This window comes from Odontesthes bonariensis, chromosome 9 (genome assembly GCF_027942865.1).
Source record: "Odontesthes bonariensis isolate fOdoBon6 chromosome 9, fOdoBon6.hap1, whole genome shotgun sequence".
NCBI lineage: Eukaryota > Metazoa > Chordata > Actinopteri > Atheriniformes > Atherinopsidae > Odontesthes > Odontesthes bonariensis.
Window position 1 is genome coordinate 26,345,724 of NC_134514.1, and position 21,303 is coordinate 26,367,026.

The window sequence follows — 21,303 nt, forward strand, 5'->3', positions numbered from 1 at the left end:
CCTCAGTTCCAAGACTTTTAAAGACTGCGACCCTGTCACAGATCTTTTGAGAGGTGTTGATGCCATCGAATTTAAGCTAATATTTCGACAGAAGAGCAATTCCGCAATTTCAACATTTGATATGTTTTCCAAGATCTATAGCGAACATTGGTTTATAGGATATGAAAATCCCTGCATTTTGTTCAAACTCAAAGGTTACGCAGAGTTCAAACATTCTCGGGATTGGGCTTGTGGATATGGCTGCATTTACGTTTCTGTGTGGGGGAGCCTTGCTTACCGAATGACAACGTCGTATTTGTTGATGATGCTTCCCAAAGAGCTGTTTTTAATGACGAAGCCATTGCCTATGACAACACAGGTTCTGCATTCGTGGCTGTAGAGAAAAACACCACATGTACAAATGAGCTATACACACACTGAACAAGTATGAAATAATGATGGTCCTGTGCTTTTCCCGCAGTGTTCAAAATAGGAACAGAATGCTTGTCTGGAGGCATAATCAGCAAGCACACAAGGATTCTCTGCTAATGATCAACTAACGAAGTGGTCAAAAAAGGTCGAATATCTCGGCGCGATCGCTCCACCTCATGACATTCAATCAATAAAATAAAAATAAAGGGAACATGTAAAACAGTCAATTTGAACCCTTGTTGCGACGGTAAAACAACGAGCCTAATGAGTTTCACTTGGCAAGTTTGCTTAGTTCATACTTACTTTTCAAGTTTAGCCGGCATTTGATCATTTGCAGTTACAGCAAGAACTTTGAGTAGCAGCAGCTCTGGAAAAGAAACCAAGAGAAGTGGTCAGGCTGCCGAAAGCCTCAATTCACACAGGCCGTTTCTTTAGGGTGTCGCTTGTATCACACCCTTCAAAAATCACAATATCATCAAGCCAAGTCGTTTTCATCAGATCTAATGTGGAGCGTTCGTGGTCATATTCGTCAGTCAAATAGTAAAATGTGAGACATGCTGAGCGAACCGTGCAAAGGATATCAAACGGTGGAAAGTCAACATACCACTGTCTTTAATTCCATAAGGCAATGTCTGCTTTGACACATGGTCCCGCCAAAAGAAATCCTCCAGTTTCAGAAAAAGCTGCGTCTGTCTGCTAATGCTGCAAGAGAGAAGTGTCCGAACAGGCATTATAACATAAAACAGGGCTGCAGTGTTGAAATTAATTATATCACAGGAGGATATGAGTGAGGTTTCAGGCAGCGAGGCTGAAGAAAACCACTATGAGAAGTTCTGGCCAGAGCGATATAACCACACAATAGACAATAACATCTGTGTAGCCACACAGTACAGCACTCATGAAAACCTGCCTCGTTTGCTAAGCTGCAGACTTAACTGTTAAATGTGCTCTGGTGAGCATTAAAGGGGACATATTATGAGAAAAAAAAAATGTTGTTGAGAGTGCGGATTTCATTTTGGATATTTGAAGTCACTGTCAACTGGAAAAATGATCTCCCTCAGTTGCCTGTTCGGAATAAAAAAAAAAAACTAAATCGCTTGACAAGTGCAACTTGCCTCTTCCGTTTGGCCTCTACTTCGCAGCCCCGACCTAATTTTCTTGCTCGTGTTCAACCTGCTAGAACGATGAAGCCATCTTTGAATGCACTGCTCAGAAAGCATTGCTTAATGGGACCTATAACTTATACCCAACAGTGCCAAACAGTTTCCGGGCGATAAATCATCTATATCTATATTCAGAGAGAGCCTGAGGGTTTTCGCTGGGACTGGAGGAATGGCTTCATCGAGTTTGCGGTTCATTCATTTATTCTATTCCAATACCCGCTTTATCCAACTCGGAGTCACGGGGAGTCTGGAGTCTGCACCAGCTGCCACCGGGCGAAAGGCGGGGTACACCCTAGACAAATTTCCATCTTGCTGCGAAGCGCGACACCACAATGCAGCCCGTGTTTCAGTTTACTGCAGGAAGCTACAGGTACTGCAGCATACTAAAGCACAGCATATGACATAAACTGGAGTCACTTGCGGTCAGTTACAACACAGCCCGCATGACAAGAGTGTCTTCAGCCAACATGTAAACGTATAAAATCTAATTGTTCACCAACAGTCTGCTGAGGGGAGCTCCTCTCTGTTCAGGATCTAACTCTGGTTGCAGCCGATATGACTGCACGGCTCTGTCATAAACTGATTGGCAAACCTTCTTCCTAACTTCGTTCAGCAGCTGCCGTAGTAGGAAGAGGCCCTCGCTATCAAGAGGCACAACCCCAGGAGGAGGGGGGCAGAATGAGCGTTGCTCACTTCCCCGCCCTTCACTCTTCACCTCTAAAGCCGGGTGGTCTGAAGAGCTTTTTGGTTTTTTTCTTAGTAGGGGTGAGAAGACAACTATTGGGCTTAAGCCAAGTGATAGTTTGACCGAATAATGTCTCAAACGATTTAATGAGAAGAAAATCCTGCCAACTTGTTAAAAAAGGCCCAATATGTCTTCTTCAGGCATGTAAACGAGACTCAAAAAGGAAACTCAGCCATTTATATGATGTCATTTAATAGCAATCTCCCTCGTTAAAATCCTACATTGGCATTTTTCTGCTGAGGAGAGGGAAAAGAAAATAAGAACATTCACAGAGCCTGTGGAGTGAAATAAATGTTGCAGGTTGTATTAAGTGAAAGAGTTGCATTTTGTTCCTCGTTGGCTTCAGGCTGCAGCTGTTTATGACCTATTGTCTTTAACTGCGAGTCTCTCGGACATTTATTACCCTCGCGAGCTCCCTACCGCTCTGCAGGAGATCAGATTAAACCTCTTTTGGAGGGGTCTAATTGGAGAAATGTCACAGAGATTGCCTGGAAGGACTCCCTGTGAATGTAATAACTGATGTAAAAACCCAAGAAGAGTGGCCCAGCAACCCATAAGAAACTGTGTTCTTTTACGGGGGTAAACACAGGGATTATGGGCCGAAACATTTTTTTACGGGTTGGCAGTGGAAGGTCTGCTGGGCTGAAGAAATAAACAGTGACTCTGGACAAGGTTGGGACAAACCACAGATGGTGACCATTTCTCTATTTTGTAAGAGAGCAGAGCCCACAGAAAGACAAGTAAATATACAGCTGAATAAACTGATCATAGAGTAAAAGAAAAATAAAAGAGAAGTGGCTGGAGAATGTGAAGCATTGGTTACTTACTCAAACAAGCGATTGTGTACCGCAACAAAATTTCATCAGAAGCATATTCATGAGCTAACACTGGTTTTTCTATTAACTTTTTCCCATAAATCACTCAATCAAGACATTCCACTTGAGTGTCTAAAACTTACAATAACAACTACTCAGATGGAAACTCATCTTTCATAATAAGTTCGGCCCTCTCTGACAAAAAAAAAAAAAGGGGGGGGGGGGTTTCTCTTCGTGGCAGATTGCGAGCTGTTAAGTTTCAAGGGACCTGGCACCTACACTCGAATACTGGCATAGTGTTTTCCTTTAATAAGCCACCCACTCCTTTCCACTATGTAAAAAAGAAAACACAGACGTGCCATTACTCACTTAAAGTTAAGGCTCTCCCACTTCTTCTGGGTTAGCCAGCCACCGCACAGCGACTTGCTACTGTTCACAAACTTGCTGGAGCTGAAACACAGACAGTTACCACAACTTGCATTAAAAACTGCTGCTGGGTCCATAAAGATGCCGTGTGCCAGCAACGGTGTCCAGTCCACTGGAAAAGTGCAAGAGTGGGCAAGTGTGAAGGCTTCAGCCGACCAGCAGCCCGGACCACTCGCCGATCAGAACTTTGCTGGCCTTCGTAAGTTAGGGGCATTGTATGAACTTAAAGGGATAGTTCGCCTCTTTTGACATGAAGCTGTATGACATCCCATATTAGCAATATCATTTATGAACATTGACTTACCCCCCCGCTCCGTCCTGTGAGCCGAGTTCCAGGCGAGTTTTGGCGCTGACGAAGGTAGTCCGGCTAGTTGGCTGGGGCTAAACAAATAAAGCGTCTTGCTTCTCAAAACAATATGCGTTCAAAAGAGTAATACATACAGTAATGCATCACAAAATCGTTTTGCATGAAAAAGTCAGACCTTGCATCGCTTGGCGCTATTTTTGCCTCCCTTGATATCAATGCGTCCAATGTAGGCTGTGCAGACCGAAGAGCAGGCCGAGCAGTCCCCTGCTTCTGAGCAGTAAACACCGTAACAGGTGCGGCTATCGCTAGGTGGCTGGACGCATTGATATGAAGGGAGGCAAAAATAGCGCCAAGCGATGCGAGGTCTGACTTTTTCATGCAAAACGATTTTGTGATGCAAATGTATTACTCTTTTGAACGCATATTGTTTTGAGAAGCAAGACGCTTTATTTGTTTAGCCCCAGCCAACTAGCCGGACTACCTTCGTCAGCACCAAAACTCGCCTGGAACTCGGCTCACAGGACGCAGCGGGGGGTAAGTCAATGTTCATAAATGATATTGCTAATATGGGATGTCATACAGCTTCATGTCAAAAGAGGTGAACTATCCCTTTAATACCAGAGCAAGCGAGAAATAAAATACATGATTGTGTCAGTGTGTGTGGCATTACCTCTGAAGAATGGTGTAGGAACAGTAGTATGTGACAAAGGAGACGAAGAAGATGAGAACTGGGACAAGCCTAAGGCACCATGCTAAAGTGGTTAAAGACAAAAACAGAGGTATATAATAAGAAAAAGAGAGTAAAGTGTGTATTTAATTGAGCAGGTATTTACCTGCCCACTTGAAGACGATGTACAGTTTGTGCGACGATGGCTGATGGAAAAAGAAACCTGAAAGCAGCACTTCTTCCGCTCGAGGCAAATGTACAGTTTCACTAAAAAGAAACCGTCCACCCAAAATGGTTTCAATTTGATGGCAAGGGGTGAAACTATTGAACTATGAAACACAAATCAGATTCAAACATGTTCACCTGTTCACTCACTGTTGAAATCACAGTGAAAGTTTGAAAAAGGAACACGCTGAAATAGGAAAACCTGGAGTTGAGCGTTAGCGATCTCCGTTTAGCGATCTCCGTAATCATAGGTTTTGTAAGCTTGATTCGAATTCCAGCGAAAGCAACCGAGTATGTTGTAAAACCACAGCAGAGTTGTGAAATGGGTTTAGGTTAGTTTAACCTCATCCTGTGGTCAATGTAGTGGCTTCATTAGAAATATCAAAGCATCTCATCTGTTTTCAGTTATCAGTTATCTTTGGTTAGGTTTAGAAACAGGTGCTGAACAACAAAACTACAAAATGATATTTGAAATTGAGTACACGTAACTAGTTTTTATTTAACATATTTAATTTTGCAAGGCAACAAGAGAAATGCATCTTAGACTCTGGTATTACGCAGAGCATAACGTTACGTTTCAGCTACACAAGAACTTGGTTAGGTTCAAGAGCTGCCACTTTGTCTTCGAAGTTCGAACATTCGAGAGAGAGTGGGGAAGCTTAGCAACCTGTTCACATCCTGTATATTACAGTCTCTAAGTGCTTCAGTGTAAACAGATGAATCAGTTAGCACTTCTGGAAATATTGTGGTTCAGTAAGTTTTAAGATTCACTCTTAAAGAAATTGATCTTAATAAGTAAGGTCGATGGGCAAAATCTGATATCTGAGTACGATTGAATATCTCAAAGCAAAATGTGTGTGTTTTTAATGTATTATTTTATGTCCAAGCCTTTCAGTTGATTAAAGTGTTGTGGTTTAACAATTTCCCTTGGTCACAGACTGGATCTCAGGAACAATCTAGGTTAAAAAAAAAATTTGGTTGAAAAACAGTTGGAACAAAAATGATCTTCTGGAGACAGCAGTGTGTGAGTGGCGTGCATTTATTTAGCCAATATCAGAAGTATAGACCAAACATGCAGAAATTGACTTTGCCTTAGGGCTCAATTTTATTTGTAACTTTTCTTGGCCTTACGCAGCATTACAAGTCATTATTAAACTTTAGCCGTGTATCGCAACAAATCAACTTGCATTTTAATAAGGTATCAGCATGAGTGTCCACTCCCACAGGATTATTGGGTGCCAAATGTAAAAATTTATAGCTTGCAAATTTTGAACATTTGTCTCAATTTCCTCACATTTAATATGAAAAACAACCTAAACTAACATTGTAAATGTACTTGTACACATGCAAAAAGCCTAAATGTTAAATCTAATATTATAGTATAATCTCGACAAGCCACTTCATTTTCTGGTGGCAGGTATTGGCAAACAATTTGGTTTCTTTTTTTTTTTTTTTTTTATTGCCATGTTCATAATATATACTTCAAATTTTGGAAATAATTTACAGTGGAATTGTGAGCCACAGCTGAAAAACAACATGATATATTGCATATGCAAACAGGAGCAGCACCGACATTGAGATCATAGTGACAAAGTACACAATGACACTGTGTGAAATTTAGTTCATACAAGTAGAATTTGCTCTAATCAAGATGACATTTTTAAAGTTTGAGCTGTTTTTAGATGGTAAAAACTTGCTTGTCCGTGGCTCTGCTCTGCATAGCTCTTAGCTTAACTTTCCTCATCAGAAACCCTTCTGATATTTCAAACTAATGGCCCGGCCTGTGACTGCAGTCTACTAAAAGGTAGACGCTGACTGCTCATAAATCCCACCAGTCGCTTAAGTAAAACGTACCCTAAAGACTCCTCTGCTCATATTATCTATTCTATCCAGTATCTTCCCTCTGTCTACTTACAGTTGGATTTTATTTTTTCACATTTAGATGTGAAACCATTGAAAACCTCTCCTCAACCTGCTTTACTCGTAGCAAGGCAAAGAGCACAATGCTCACAACAGGCATTTTAAAGTACTGTTTCAGTGTTTGGTAAGTTCAATTTTTCCTGTTTATTTTCAAGGATTAGTTATGATGATCAACAGCACACGCACATTTGTTTATCAGTTCAACTTAAAGTTACAGCTAGTAACATGTTAGCCGAAGAGACTAGAATTACAACAACGCTGACTTCAAAAGCAACTAAAGCCCCCAAATTGCATTTCTATAACATCACCGCAAGATTAGTGAAGATTATTATCAGATATACTGGTGCAATTAATAGGGACATAACCGCCCGGAAAAAGGAATCTAGAGTAGGCTCACAGTAAAGAATAATAATGATAATAAAAAAAAAAACATAAATAAATAAAAGACCTTACTTTTAGTTGCCTTCTGGGACATCTTCACATCTTCCTTTGCCCTCTCATGTCTGCGTAATGCATGAGCTCATCCTGAGAGGGAAAATAATTCATTTAGTGGTACATTCTTTTTTTTTTTTTAAACTGCACGATCTACTTCTGAGAAAAACGTCTGAAAGGGAAACTACAGGAAAGGGAAATTCACCTGCAAATGGGTTCGTTTGAAATGAGACACGAAGAGAGTCAATTTCAGGGCGCAAAATTCACGAGGAAAGAAAAAAAGAGAGAACAAGACAGCGGTTAAGAGAAGTTAAGAGAGAGAGAGAGAGAGAGAGAGAGAGAGAGAGAGAGAGAGAGAGGGGAAGCAGATGAAGGCCGATCAATTTAAGAGGATCATGGTGAACTGATAGACAAACTGGACTCTGACCTGAGGGATAGAGCGCATCAGCTCGTTTCAACCATGCTTTGGAGAGATTAGATTATGGCTTAGATAAGCTCTAAGGGCATTTAATGCAACACACATCTGTCCATTTAACTTTTTTACTTTTTCTATCTCTACAGAGTTTGTCAGATAACAGACTAGCAGAGGCCAGAGTCCCTCAAACAGGGTTCCACTGAGTATGTCTGTCATTGCTTCAGAGCTGATACATCGCCAAAAATCAATAGTAAACTGAAAAGAGTGCACAGCTGAAGTTTCTGTTTTGGGATCTGGGTGAGCGCACCAACTATGCGGGAATAAGAGTAATGTGAGACTGCGGCAAAAAACTTCCTGGACCCTGCTCGCCAAAACATGGAGACGTTGAAGAAGTGTAAACCACACGATCAATTAAACAGAAAAAAAAAAGAAAAAAAACAGTTGTTACACAACCTGGAATATAATGTTACATCGCTACAGTCGGAATCAGAGTGAGGCTTCTGTAGACTGGAGTGAGCGTGTCTGCATCCCAAGCAGGATATGAAGCTGGGATGCATCTCTCTTCAAGGTCATCTTTTTGGAAATGAAAGCACTTAAGAATGTGGACGGGAGCAAACTTCTATTGTGTGTTTGGACTTCTCTTTTGTTTTTTTCTCTCTCTGTTGTGCGGATGCTTTTAGTAGCAAAGGAAGCCTTTTATCCCTCATTTCATTGTTGTGACAAGGCCTTTGGCGTAGTCTCAAACTGACAGAAGTTTTGCATTGACTTTCTCCTTCATGAAAAATGCCAGGACATCCAATAGTTCCAGCCTCCTTAGCTATCTTTGGATTTTGGACTGCAGACCAGAAAACAATCAGTCTAAATGTGACTCAAGGCTTCGGCATGACCACTCATGGTTTTTTTTGGGTTTTTTTCATTTCTTATACAGGCTAAACAATTCCGCTCTTACTTGAAAGATCACACAGAATTATTAAAGAGATTGTGCAACACTGGTGATGCATACAAGAATTTAATGTAATGTAACCTAACGCTAAAGGCTCCGATAAAGATAAAGGAAAAACAAAAATCCACAATCCACAGTGCAAACCTCACAACATACTTAGTAGTCTATCCATGGGTATTTACATTTCCAGCTAGCTTGACAAGTCCAACCTTTTTTCTGCCTAACATCTGAACAGCTACTATCTTCGTTGACACGGTAGAGTTCTCACTGGAAGACGGTGTGGATATTTTTGGTATTTATGTGACAAATTTGTCCATTTTGTTGGTTGCCATTCGGCCTTTTTTGGATGTTTATCTCACATCACAATGCAATGCATTAAAGGTAGTGGAGCGGTCATTAGCTAATCAATGACAAGTGTAAGCTATAGGGGTGGGCGAAAAAAAAAAATCGATTCATGTACATATCGCGATTTCTTTATGGGATGATTTTAAAAATCGATTTTTCTCCCCTGAATCGATTTTTTTTTTTTTTTAAACCCTTGTCCTGTCCAGCATTATGGCAGCAGAATTGTAATCTGAATCCCGTTTATGCTAAACACATTTGCTATGCCAAGGGAAGCTTCATCGATTATATTACATCATATCCGTGTCCAGATAAACTTCATCAATTCATCACATTAAGTTATGTTAAAACTAGCCCACATTTGTGCTGTGTGGACATTTCAATTCATTTTGTAACTGTAAACTTTAAATAATGCCTCTTTTGTCTCAGTTGAAATAAATGTCAGCTGCTGGACTGACTGACACAGACTGGTGTGCATTGTTTATGGGAACGACATTCATTCTAGAAGTGTATGATTCAACTTGTTTGTTTTTTTAAGGAGGAAGAAAATTGCAATTACTGATTATATCGACTCGCAATACTTGGAGAATCGCAATTATTAAGAATCGTGATACAAATCGAATCGGCACCTTAGAATCGTGATACAATCGAATCGTGACCAAAGCATATCGTCCCACCCCTAGTATGCTACCTGGCACACATGGGTGCTCCGAAACACCTATGCTCACAGTGGCATTCAAGTGAGAGGCACCATATGGTGACATTGTTGAGAATAGATATTCGCGTCCCACCCGGCCACATATTTTACACTAAATAGAGTCTCGGTTCATTCTAAAATGGAAGCATTTTAAATGTAAAGCATAATAACCTTTTGTGAAAGTGCTTCAGTGGCTAATTTTGTATGAATGCAGCAGGCTCAGCCTGTCTCATCAAACAAACAACCACACTTTCAGTTTCAAGAGAGCAGAGTGGAAAGACGAAATGTTTTTATAGCCTTATATTTGTGGGTCTTGAGTTCGCAGTCGAAAGGTAGACAACCACGCTCTGAGAGAACCACAAAGGTTGCTTGACGAAGGTTCTTGGGCAAAAATCCCTATGTGCAAATGTCAGTTTAGAGACTTTTTTTTTTTTTTTTTCCATTACACACGCAGATTTAAATCAAATAATTCATGCTCGTGGTGAGGTTGTTAGCACTGTCGCATCACAGCACAATTCCCGGTTCCATTTTCATCTAGGGCCTTTCTGTGTGGAGTTTGTATGTTCTCTCTGGGTACTCCGGCTTTCTCCCACAGTCTATACTTGCAGGTTAACTGGTGAGTCTAAATTGGCAGTAGGGGTGAGTGCATGGCTCTTTGTCTCGTTTGTCTCCATGTTGGCCCTGTGATGGACTGGCGACCTTTCCAGGGTCCAGCCTGCCTCTTGTCCAGTGACAACTGGGTTTGGCTCCAGCCCTCCCACGACCATGATGGGATAAAGCAGGTATAGAAAATGGATGCATTCTGTCTTCATTTACAAAGCTTCAACACTTTTTGGGAAACAGGATTCTAAACTGTAGCTGATAACTGTATAGCTTCAAGAAGTGTATATTTGAAATGTGAGTACCTCCTCTTAGTACAGACTTTTCGTACGACACCTTATGATTAGAACACACCTAAATAGTGAAAACTGATTTTGTTCATAGGAGTATAATTAATCCTCCCAACAGCTTGTCAAAAAAATTTGAATCATATATTTCCCACAGTCTTTTTTAAAGGTTGTTTACTTCATGCAGCAGTTTCAACAATTGGATATACTATGGCTTCTTCCTTGCAGACTCTAAAGGCAATACAAAAGCTAAGAAGCACAATAGCAGACTGAATGTGATGCAGTTTGCAGGGAAAAAGAGTTGGAGGGGAGCCAGAATGGAGATCAGAGTGAGGGGGTACAATGCCGGGAGGCACACAGGATAGCTGGCTGGCACTGGCAGAAGTCCTCAAGATGTTCGGCACCAACTGAGAGAAAGATTTATCTCTGTCTGAGATGCCCCTCACCACAGACATGCTTACAGCCCTGCTGTAAATCTAACCATGGATCACGACATAAATGTAGACAGACCACTTACGGTGCTTTGTCACACACTGTAGTGATTAAAGATGAGTCAGGCAGTTCCCACAAAATAGCCCAGTGGAAGTAATTCCGGCAAACGCATTCAATTGGAAATTTGTTGCCAGAGGCATCGTTGGTTAAAGCCGCATCCTCCCCTGTTCCCAAGAAAGCGGGAGGGTTAGAGAAGGCTACTTCTGCAGCTACGTCACATTAAAAGAAATTGAGAGTTGTCATTAATTCAGCTTATTAACACAAACGACTATTAACTTTGCCATTCTTCAATTTTTTGAGTTCTGTAAAAAAAAGGACAGACGTCAGTGTTTCCCACAGATGTGAAGGCAATGTGTGGTGGTGGTGGGCCGGGGGGGTGGGGGGGGGGGAGGGGGGGGGGTAAAAAATTCTTCAAAAATTCTTCCTTCGTTAATAATTGGTCACACCACAGAACTTTATTGTATTAACCCATAAGAACCCAGACCCATTTCTACTTAAATTAAAATTAAGGAGGTTATAACACAGACTAAATAGACCACATAGAACCCATTTCAGATTTTTTTTCCAGAATACCACCCCCCACTGTCAGAGATCTGTAATGTGACATATATGTCAGTCACATAAGAACCTGGATAATTTCTCCATCAAGGAAAATTATGGGGGACGTAAGGATTTGTGACACCTGTGTCACGGTGGGTAACACAGGTGCGGCTTATCTGCAGATTTTCACATCTTCATTGTAAACAAATTAATAACATAGCTAATTACACTGGTTGGACTGTTCAGCTGTTTCAGACTGATACCTCCGGTTCAGGCTGGTCCTCATCCTCAACACGCACGTCTCTTTTTCAATCGCGGAAAATATTTTTCAATACTCATCTGGATTGAAGCAGCAAACATTCAGTGTAAGAGTGTTAAAAACCTACTTTATTTGATTCACAGCTGCTAGTGTTTAGACCTCGACAAACCCAACTACATTTTTTTTTTTTTTTTTACGGCAAACTTGCGACTAGTTAACTTTATAAAGAAGGCGTAATCGCTTGTTTGCTATGGGTCGGGACAACCCATAGCAAACAACATTGTATTAAAAATATAAAATATTTTTATAGGACTTTTTAATGTGTGATTTCATAAAGGTGCACGTGATACCAACCTTTCGTGAAGTTCGCCTGCAGTCTTCTTTCGGTTGAGCCAGAGCTATAGAGCTAATCTAAGCTAGCAAGCTTCCACGCTTCCAGGGAAGCACGGAGGGGAGGGGTTGTGTGTGTGAGTAGGCTATGCGAGAGAGACGCGAGGGACAGAGACGGAGGTAGAGCAGCAAGGAAATGCAACTTAACGAATACGAGTATTTTTTAAATAGCGTTAAAAAAAATAATAATAACGAAACGCAATATGTGGCGGCCGATGTTTAATCTGTGGCGCACCGCCACGAATTAGTCTATGTGTGGGAAACACTGGACGTTTGATTGATTCACTGAATAAATTCTGAATGGGTAAAGTCCTTTCAAAACAGTCCAGACTGACATAAATTATGAGTCACAATGACCTTTGCCCCTCCGCAATTCCGTCTCACGTACTTGCTGATATCTCTCAACCACAGACACATTCTACAGGAAAAAAATCTTGTGTCCTGCTCACAATAGAAAATCACCTCTATCACACTTAATCCATGTTTTAATCCACTGAAAAGCACTATTTCTGGATGACCACGTGACATTTTGACCACTTTCATAGGAAAAAAAAAAAGCCTTAAAAAGAAATCAAAACCTCTGACCCTTTGTGCTTCTTTAAAACATCTGTGTGTGAAACATACAGATGAGCTCAAATTGTCTAGAATGCACAGTAGAAAAGACGTAGTGATATCGTTCGTGGTTTTTCTGATAGTCATTGTAAGAAGACAATTTCGTTACTGCCACTCGGGTTTTCCTTATAATATCTTGATCCTCATCGTCAACCTCGACATTCTCATATTGTCGACAACCTATCATAGTTTTCCATTTTATCCCGAACATGTCAACTCATCTGTAAACAGAATATGCCAACAGACGTAGCCTTTTTGTTGTTTTTCCCCCCTCTATACAAAAACCTCTCTGACTGATAGTACCATGGATTAAAATGGCTTAGGACACCAGATGAGCCTGTGTAGATCAAAGCCCTGTAAAGGGTTTGTCTGTGAAATATAAAGACAGTTCGTAAAATGAAAACGTAAAATAAATAGATGAGGCATACTTCCAATTATTTGTGTGGGATAGTGGCTTTAGAGCATCAGCCAAGGTCCACGATCCATTTGATTAGGTTATGATTCACTTGCGTTCAACTTTCCTTTCATATTGATCATGCCAGAAGTTGGGAAAAAAACAATCTGGTTTGTGTGCTCTTCTTATGTTTTTTGGGGGGAAAATACTGCTTTTTGTAAATACTAAATTTGTAATTAACACGGCAACAATACCATTTCTTTTGGGATCAGTCAAGTATTCAGTCTTCGTTCTCAATGTCTTGCGTCTTTAAATGACTGTATGACTGCCCATAGCTGCATTCTCATCAGTTATCATTGTTTTGTAAGCAGTCGCATCAGTATCCATACCCCCTTTAGCAATTCACAACTGTCTTACTTTTTTTTTTTTTTTGGCTGTAGAGAGCTTGAAGAGCTCTTTCAACCCACAAAAGAGCTTCAAGAACTTCAACCGCTGGCAAAAAAAACAGGGTTCTCTCCAACCATGTCTGTAACTAGGGATGTCCCGATTCAATCACGTGGTTTCTGACTCGATCGGAATCGGAAGTTTCATCCCGATCAGCGATCGGATATATAGCCGATATTAGGGGTGGAACGGTGCAAAAACTCACGGTTCGGTACGTACCTCGGTACGGACCCTACGGTTCGGTACATTTTCGGTACAGTGCCGAATGAGGCGTAATAGATATCTGAATCCTGCCTCTTCTACAGTGGAATATGGGTGCATAGCAGATGCGATGTAAATTCCAATTGCTTCTGTAATTTTTTTTGCTCTGCATGTATTCGTATCCAGGGGTTGTTGTAATACATTTGGGAGACGTAATTGGTCGGGTCTTTTCATGGTTCTATAGAACACATACGCATCTGACGGAGGTGTGTGGTGGTCGGTAGCTACGCCCCATGTCATGCTATCACGGCTGAAATGTTTCACCATACCACACAGACAGAACCGGCGCGTGTTTAATAAGTTAAAGCTGCAGTCTGCAAGATTTGTTGTTGTCATACGTAAAGTCCTACTTTTTGGCATTTTAAGAGTTTACATGATCTATCAGAACGCTTGAAGTTGAAAACGGTGACCTCCGTAGTCGCAAAATGCAAGAAATGCTTATTTTTTAACCGAAAAATAAAAAGTTATTCAACTTCCTGTCCCGCCCCTTCAAAACACATGAGAACTCGTGCACGTAGACGTGCACGCCAGATGCGCCTACACGACTCCTCATTCATCAACTCACCTGTCATTTGCGATCATGGAAGACACAGTAAGTAGACTAGCCCGTAATGAAGTTCAATAGTCCAGATAAATAAGCGTGGGGACGAGCCTACCTTGTATCGCGCGTGCACAATCGGTGATTGACAGGCAACAGAGCCCAGCTCGTAAACCTGATTGGTTACCTTTTACCGGTCCGGTCTGCAATTTTGTAAACAAACCTGCTGGCTTTGGAGGGACCTAGCGGGACATATAGGGGACCTAGAGAACTCTTTTTTTTTTTGTATTGGGGTATTTAATGTACTACTTTCAGAATCCCCGGACAGTTCCAGGCATTATGCTTGAAAAAGAGTTGCAGACTGCAGCTTTAAAGTGATACTCCGGAGTAGATTCAACCTGGGCTCATTTGAACCGTGATATCCAGCCAAGTAGCCCACCCGCAGTTTTTTCGATATTGGCTGAACATCAGCTGAGTTACTGAGTTATCCCGAATAGCTTCGTACAAGCGTTAATGGATCCTGGTCCGTATCTCCAAAATTACCACAATAAAATCACATGCCATGACACCAAACTTCTACAGTAGTACAAATATGGTCTGTACTCACCAAACGAAGCATTTGGAAGTTTGAAAATAGTCCAGGAGTTTATTATTATCAACACAAGCCTGATAGCTTCTCTGCAGCTAAAGCTGCATCGACGTCACTTCCTTGATCTGGGAGCTTCAAAGTAAGATGAGGGTTGATCTACTACTGTAGACAACAAAGCAAGGCTGCTCAATTTCTCCATTGATAAAATAATTTCACAACTCTACAACATAAAAAATTCATAAAAAAAACATGTAGAATATAGCATATACTTTGTTGTCTATAGTAGTAGATCAACCCTCATCTTACTTTGAAGCTCCCAGCTCCCTGAAGTGACGTCGACGCAGCTTTAGCTGCAGAGAAGCTATCAGGCTTGTGTTGATAATAATAAACTCCTGGACTATTTTCAAACTTCCAAATGCATCGTTTTGTGAGTACAGACCATATTTGTACTACTGTAGAAGTTTGGTGTCATGGCATGTGATTTTAGTGTGGTAATTTTGGAGATACGGACCAGGATCCATTAACCCTTGTACGAAGCTATTCGGGATAACTCAGTAACTCAGCTGATGTTCAGCCAATATCGAAAAAACTGCGGGTGGGCTACTTGGCTGGATATCACGGTTCAAATGACCCCAGGTTGAATCTACTCCGGAGTATCACTTTAAACTTACACTGGTCTCCTTTGTCTGCGGCACGCTGCTCTCCTTTCTTCCTTCATTAAACGAAGAAGTATCGCCAGCGCTTGATCCTGACTCTCTGTGTGCTCTTCCAGCCTCGATATTAGACGCCTGATGCGATTGTCCATGATTAATATCACCATCATGCAGACCATGAACACGGTGGCCTCCCCGCTCTCCATATTAGCTTCTTGGTGGTGTTTTTTCTACTTTTACCGGTTTTGTTTTGTTTTTTAATGTAGCGCTAAACGGCTAACGGCTAACACGTCACTGACGCAGACGGCTGCGCGCGGCGCATCAGTCCCGACTCATGTGCGAATGCAGACTGAAACAGCTCCGCTGGGGAAGGACAGTTATCAGAACGAAATTCGAGTAGGACAGTTCTGATAACTGCGTTCTTATAACTACTCTGTCCGAAAGCGTATATCTCTACGGACCAATCAGAGCTTGCATGTGGCAGTGTTTAAATGGGTCCTGAAGGAAACTCTTGCAAAATAACAGTTCCGCGTTCAGAAAACTTCCGTACCGTGTGTATTCTGCGTGGAAATGCGTGTACCGAACCGTGACCCCCGTACCGTGACGGTTCGGTACGAATATATATACCGTGCCGGCCCTAGCCGATATATAGAAACAAATGCGAAAAAAATAACAGATTAGTATTTATTGTTATGTGGTGGTACAGAGTCAGACTGTCTCAACCATAGACATAATATACGTAGACGCCTCATAGACTGACGCTGCCGATTCGAACTGACGTATCAGCGCGGCTGCCATCTTGGATGGGTCTCGAACGAGGAAGGTGTATATCCCCAACCACAATAATCATAACTCCCCGAATTTTTATGTCTATGGTCTCAACTACACACAGAAACAACACATGCAGCATGACGTGTCTTTGCTGCGTACCGTAAAGCGAAGCAGAACACAGCAGCAGCTTGAAGCTGGGGGCGCGAATGTCTGCGGTGTGGAGGTATTTTAAAGTATATGACAAAAACGTTGCGATTTCAAACTGTGAGATATGCAAACTTGGGATTTCAAGAGGTGGCAAGGACATCGCTAACATCCTTGAAGAGAACAGGAACAGGCTCAAACCTGACAAGGTAGAGATGTTGGTTTTTAATCAAGAAAAACGTAAATTTTCTTCCCTGAAGCCAGAGGAGGAGAGTAAGAATTAGGACTGCAGTTCCGAAAAGCACATTACTGGCCTTACTTTATAACACTGTGGCACTTTTATATGCTTATTTGTTTACATGCCGGCCAGGTATTTCAAGGTTAGCTGCAGCTCGTTTTTATATTAGACAAATTTGTTTATTACTTGATTAATTAAATGATTAAATGAATAAAACTAATAAACACTTCAAACGATAAAGCTAATTAAATTAGTTAAATGATAAAATAAGTGAATAAAATGAAAAATAAAAATCAGGGACATCCTGGATCTGTTTCTTCTGCGTTCTTCATTTTTTTTAATGTACTGTAGAAGTATCGGATCGGGACTCGGTATCGGCAGATACTCAAAATCAAATGACTCGGACTCAGACTCGGGGCCAAAAAAACCTGATTGGGACATCCCTATCTGTAACTTTGTACCTCAGAAAAGCTGCCATCGCTTTCTGCCACAGATCCTCTTCCCTCTCTCGAATTAGAGCAGAAAGTTGAGGTGCCTCGCTAATTCTCGATTGATTTGTCAATTATCAACGAGGCTATGCTTCCCAAGCTCGTAGATGTTTGGTCAGGGCCAAATCAGATTACTCATGTTAGTCCTCATGTTACTTGTATTACCGCAATAATCCATTTTAATAGGCAGGCTTTTTTCACAACTTCAAGAACGATAAATACTCCCGCCAAAAAAATCTTCACAGGTACCCTCCTTTTAGGATACTAGAAAAAGAGTTGGTCAGCAAAAATCCATGCAAAGTATTTGAATGCTTCATCAACGCTAAAGTAAAACGCTAAAAGCCAGGAGACGGGGGGGGATCCTGGGGTTACAAAATCTGATTATGTTAGTGTCTCAGAGTAAACTGCAAATTCTCATTTGATCAATTATGACAGTAAACATTTCCCTTGTGATTACGTGGTCTCAGTCACTAGTTTAAGGTGTTTTTGATACAGCATAAGGATCGTTTTCTACATTCATGGCACGATTTGGGGTAAAACGGATGAAAACGCAAGAGTTGATTGGGCATGTGGCGACCTTTTGATTAACAAGTCACTAACATAGGGGCACACAAAGTGTTTGTCGAGTCTCAGTCAAATCCACTTTGTGCCTATCACATACGGTTTAAACAAAATGACATGAAACTTGGTGACGCATTAAGCAAGTCACAGTTGATTTAAGAGGTGCAGGGTGGCAAATTAGGTCTGAGAGCAAAAAAATGTATGTAGGGTTTCTAAATCTATGCAGGGTAATGAATAATGGGAGGGTTTGTTTGTTATGGCTTATGACTCTTATCTGAACATGTGGGATTCACATCGGGTAGTGGCAGTAAACAACTGGGTAACATCATGGTGATTACCTCAATCTTTTTTTACAGTCTGTAGTCAGGTCTAACACCTGGACATGTTATGATTGAGAGTTGAGGTGGAGGTCATTAAAAAACCCTTCAATTAGATACTATATTCAATCAGTTAAAGATAAGGTATAACATCAGAATTAGATGGTTGAAGAGGTTCGCCGAACTGTTTGAATGTAGCAATGGACAAGAAAATCAAATATTTAGCTAAATTTGGTTGAATTAGCATGGATAAATGGTTCCATTTGTGAACTTAGATCAATAAATGATCGAACTTGTAAGCTGTGTGTGTGCGTGGAACTTTTTTTGACAGGACTGACAGGTGATCATATAATAGTTTCTCTCCCTTCAATGTGTGAGCAAAGCTGCTTGGTCAAATCCAACAAGGATGCCTGAGACAAAATTCTCACACTGTTTCTTAGCAAATAAAAGAAAAAAAACACCATTCCATCCCACAGACTTGAGATCCAACTGAAACTGATCTAAAGCCGACTGTCTTATGTTGCATTGGCTGGTTCTGATGGGAGTAACTCTACATTCATGCATAAACAAGTATGGAGGGCTTTTAGTGAGATTAGCAACGGTGATATCTTGGTTTGGTCAACAATTGCTGGAAGGATGTATTGCTCTGAAAATACCTATGTGTGATTATTCTCATCCACAGTCCGCAACACGCTGTGGTTGTTCGGTTCTTTAAGATTTCCCCACCGAACGGGGCGTTAGGAGAGGACACGTTGTTTTAACTCTTTGCAGATTTATTTAAACTTTTTCAGTTGTCCACAAATAGCAGGTTATAAACCTGTGGAACAGAAAGGTTTATGGTGTAAAAGCAGTACTGATGCCATGTACATAATTTGTCATCAAATTTGAATAATGTAAATATACATATAAGTAATACACACAATATGTCCATGCTCTACACTATTAGAGTTTAGTTTTATAAATAATATAATTAATAAGTGACTAAGCAAAGCACAAGCTTTTAACCACAGCAATGCAACAACTTCACACCTAAATACTGCACATTAAACGCTGCCTTTCCACACACAAGCCACATTACTTAAACTAAGTGTCAATGTAGTTTTTTAAATAGCAACGTCGAGCACATCAAACCAGTACCAACAAAGCAATTAACTACATTACCCAGCCTGTAGTGCGAGCGGGAAAGCAGCCAATCATGAGCAACTACCCATCACCGTGAAACCGGAAGTGGACTTGCGACAGTAAAAGTGCTACAATTCAAACACTGGAATTAGGGGTGGGCGATATGGAAAAAATGTTGTATCACGATTTTTTTGCATAAAATCACGATTTCGATTTTTTTTATCACGATCTTCCATCCAAAAAAAAAAAAAAGACCAATTACAGTAGAGTTAAGTCGACATGCTGAACCACAGAAGAGCTAAGGAGTAAAAGAAAGAATTTGGCAATCAACACATTGTAATTCAACTGTAACCCAATTCAAGATGAAAAATAATGATCTAATTAATGACATCTGACACAGTGAGAGTGAAGCAACCGGAAACGAACCACTGATGACGACTTGACTCCACCTCATGATGCCATTTAGCAACAGATGAGCAACGCTGCATGTTCATTTACTGCAGCCACAGCCACGCACTGCCATCACCAGAGCGCCCTAAAGGAATACTTTTCAACTGTGTAATGTTTGTCACGGTCGCGGTGCATCCCTTTTCTCTTGCACCGTAGTTAGCTTACGAGCTAGCGGTTTCCTCATCCGACCCGAGAGTGCTGCTGCTGGCCGTGAGTTTCTCCCGTGCGCCGCTATGGATGTGCTGTGGATGGTGCCGCTGCTGCTGTTCCCATTCCTGATGTGGACCAGCAGCAGTGGGTTAGGGTAGAAGAAAACCCGAACCAATTCCAAATTACAGCGGTGGATTTCCTCTTCTTCACCAGCTCGTCGGCTTGGCTTTCAGCCATGGCTGTCCATGCGTTTTCCAAGCATTTACAAACACAACATGGAGGCGTGTAAGAAAGTGTCACGACGCACAGTTCGCTATGATTGGTCGGTTAGGTAAGGACGCCCTACGTCTGCCGCATCGGCGGGAACCAGCATTAAAAAAAAAAAATAAAAAATCATTGCGCTGATTGGCAAAGACAATCTAATTTGATAGATCGCCTGCGATTCTCCACTCTTCCTCGCCAGTCACGATTTTATATCATCAAATCGCGCACCCCTAACTGGAATATATTCACGGACACTACAAGCAATGTTTAAAAAAAAACAAAAAAAAAACACAAACAATGCCTGTCAACATGACTAAAGTAAGCCAACAAGCATATGAACCGTGCATACACAGCGGCAGCACCAACACGCAAACTTGACCCGCAGCTCAATGAATGGAACCAGCAACTTACCGGTGGCGTATCTCTCCTAACGAGACGACATCTCAAACTTAGTGATCGCTCCCGTTTATAGCCCGTGCTCATTCAACAGTGGATTCTATCATGCTGCTTTGGGATTTAATTGGTTCATGCTTCAGTATTTCAGGTGAGTGAACCTCCCACTTATTCACCTGCATTTAATTGCTATGACGCACCCGTGATGCAGTGAGCGCAACAGTGGTAGTGCTGTGCGATATATGTCGTAGTGCGATATAAAAATGTCTACAGTACGATATAGCCCTCTATTGTTCATATCGTTGTTTTTTTCTTAAATTAAAATGACACGTTGTATGAACAATGAATGAAGGCTAAATGTAACTGAAGCAACGCTGCCACTTAGCAGAAGCATTTTTTACGTCACCCGCAAAGACTCATTTACTGCAGTGCTAAGGGAGCATGCATGGATACAAACAACAACATGACAGAAGCGGAGAGCTTGGCAGAGAGTGCGATGGAAAACACAATGGAAACAGAACCCAGGGAGGAATTAGCGCCGAAAAGAGGGGACCGGAATTCCATAGTGTGGTTTTGGTTTGGATTTGAAGAGTCAGACATCGACCAGACAACGGTAATTTGCAAAACATGCCGCCAACAAGTCGTTACTAGCGATTCGAGCACGTCTAATCTGTTCTATCACTTAAAGACATGACATGAAGAACAGTACAGAGACAGCGTGAAGATGCTACAAAACTACCTCAAAACCACAAACGAAGAAAAAAAAACACACACCAAACGAGCCTGAACGAATCGTTGACCAAAGGTATCCCCTATGACAAGCAGTCCACACCGAGAG

At 41.3% G+C, this 21,303-nt stretch overlaps 1 protein-coding gene across 2 annotated transcripts in view; it reads right to left on the reverse strand.

Moving 5' to 3' along the window:
* Positions 1-21,303, reverse strand: part of st3gal4 (ST3 beta-galactoside alpha-2,3-sialyltransferase 4) — a 46,406-nt gene that overhangs the window by 21,367 nt on the left and 3,736 nt on the right. For both annotated transcript variants that reach the window (XM_075473855.1, XM_075473856.1), the window contains exons 2-7: positions 7,133-7,204; positions 4,538-4,619; positions 3,504-3,584; positions 1,016-1,113; positions 715-778; positions 278-373 (exon numbers count right to left, since the gene is read on the reverse strand). In XM_075473855.1, the coding sequence (XP_075329970.1) occupies positions 278-373; positions 715-778; positions 1,016-1,113; positions 3,504-3,584; positions 4,538-4,619; positions 7,133-7,154 (443 nt within the window). In that variant the 5' untranslated portion in view covers positions 7,155-7,204. The remainder of the gene's footprint in view (positions 1-277; positions 374-714; positions 779-1,015; positions 1,114-3,503; positions 3,585-4,537; positions 4,620-7,132; positions 7,205-21,303) is intronic.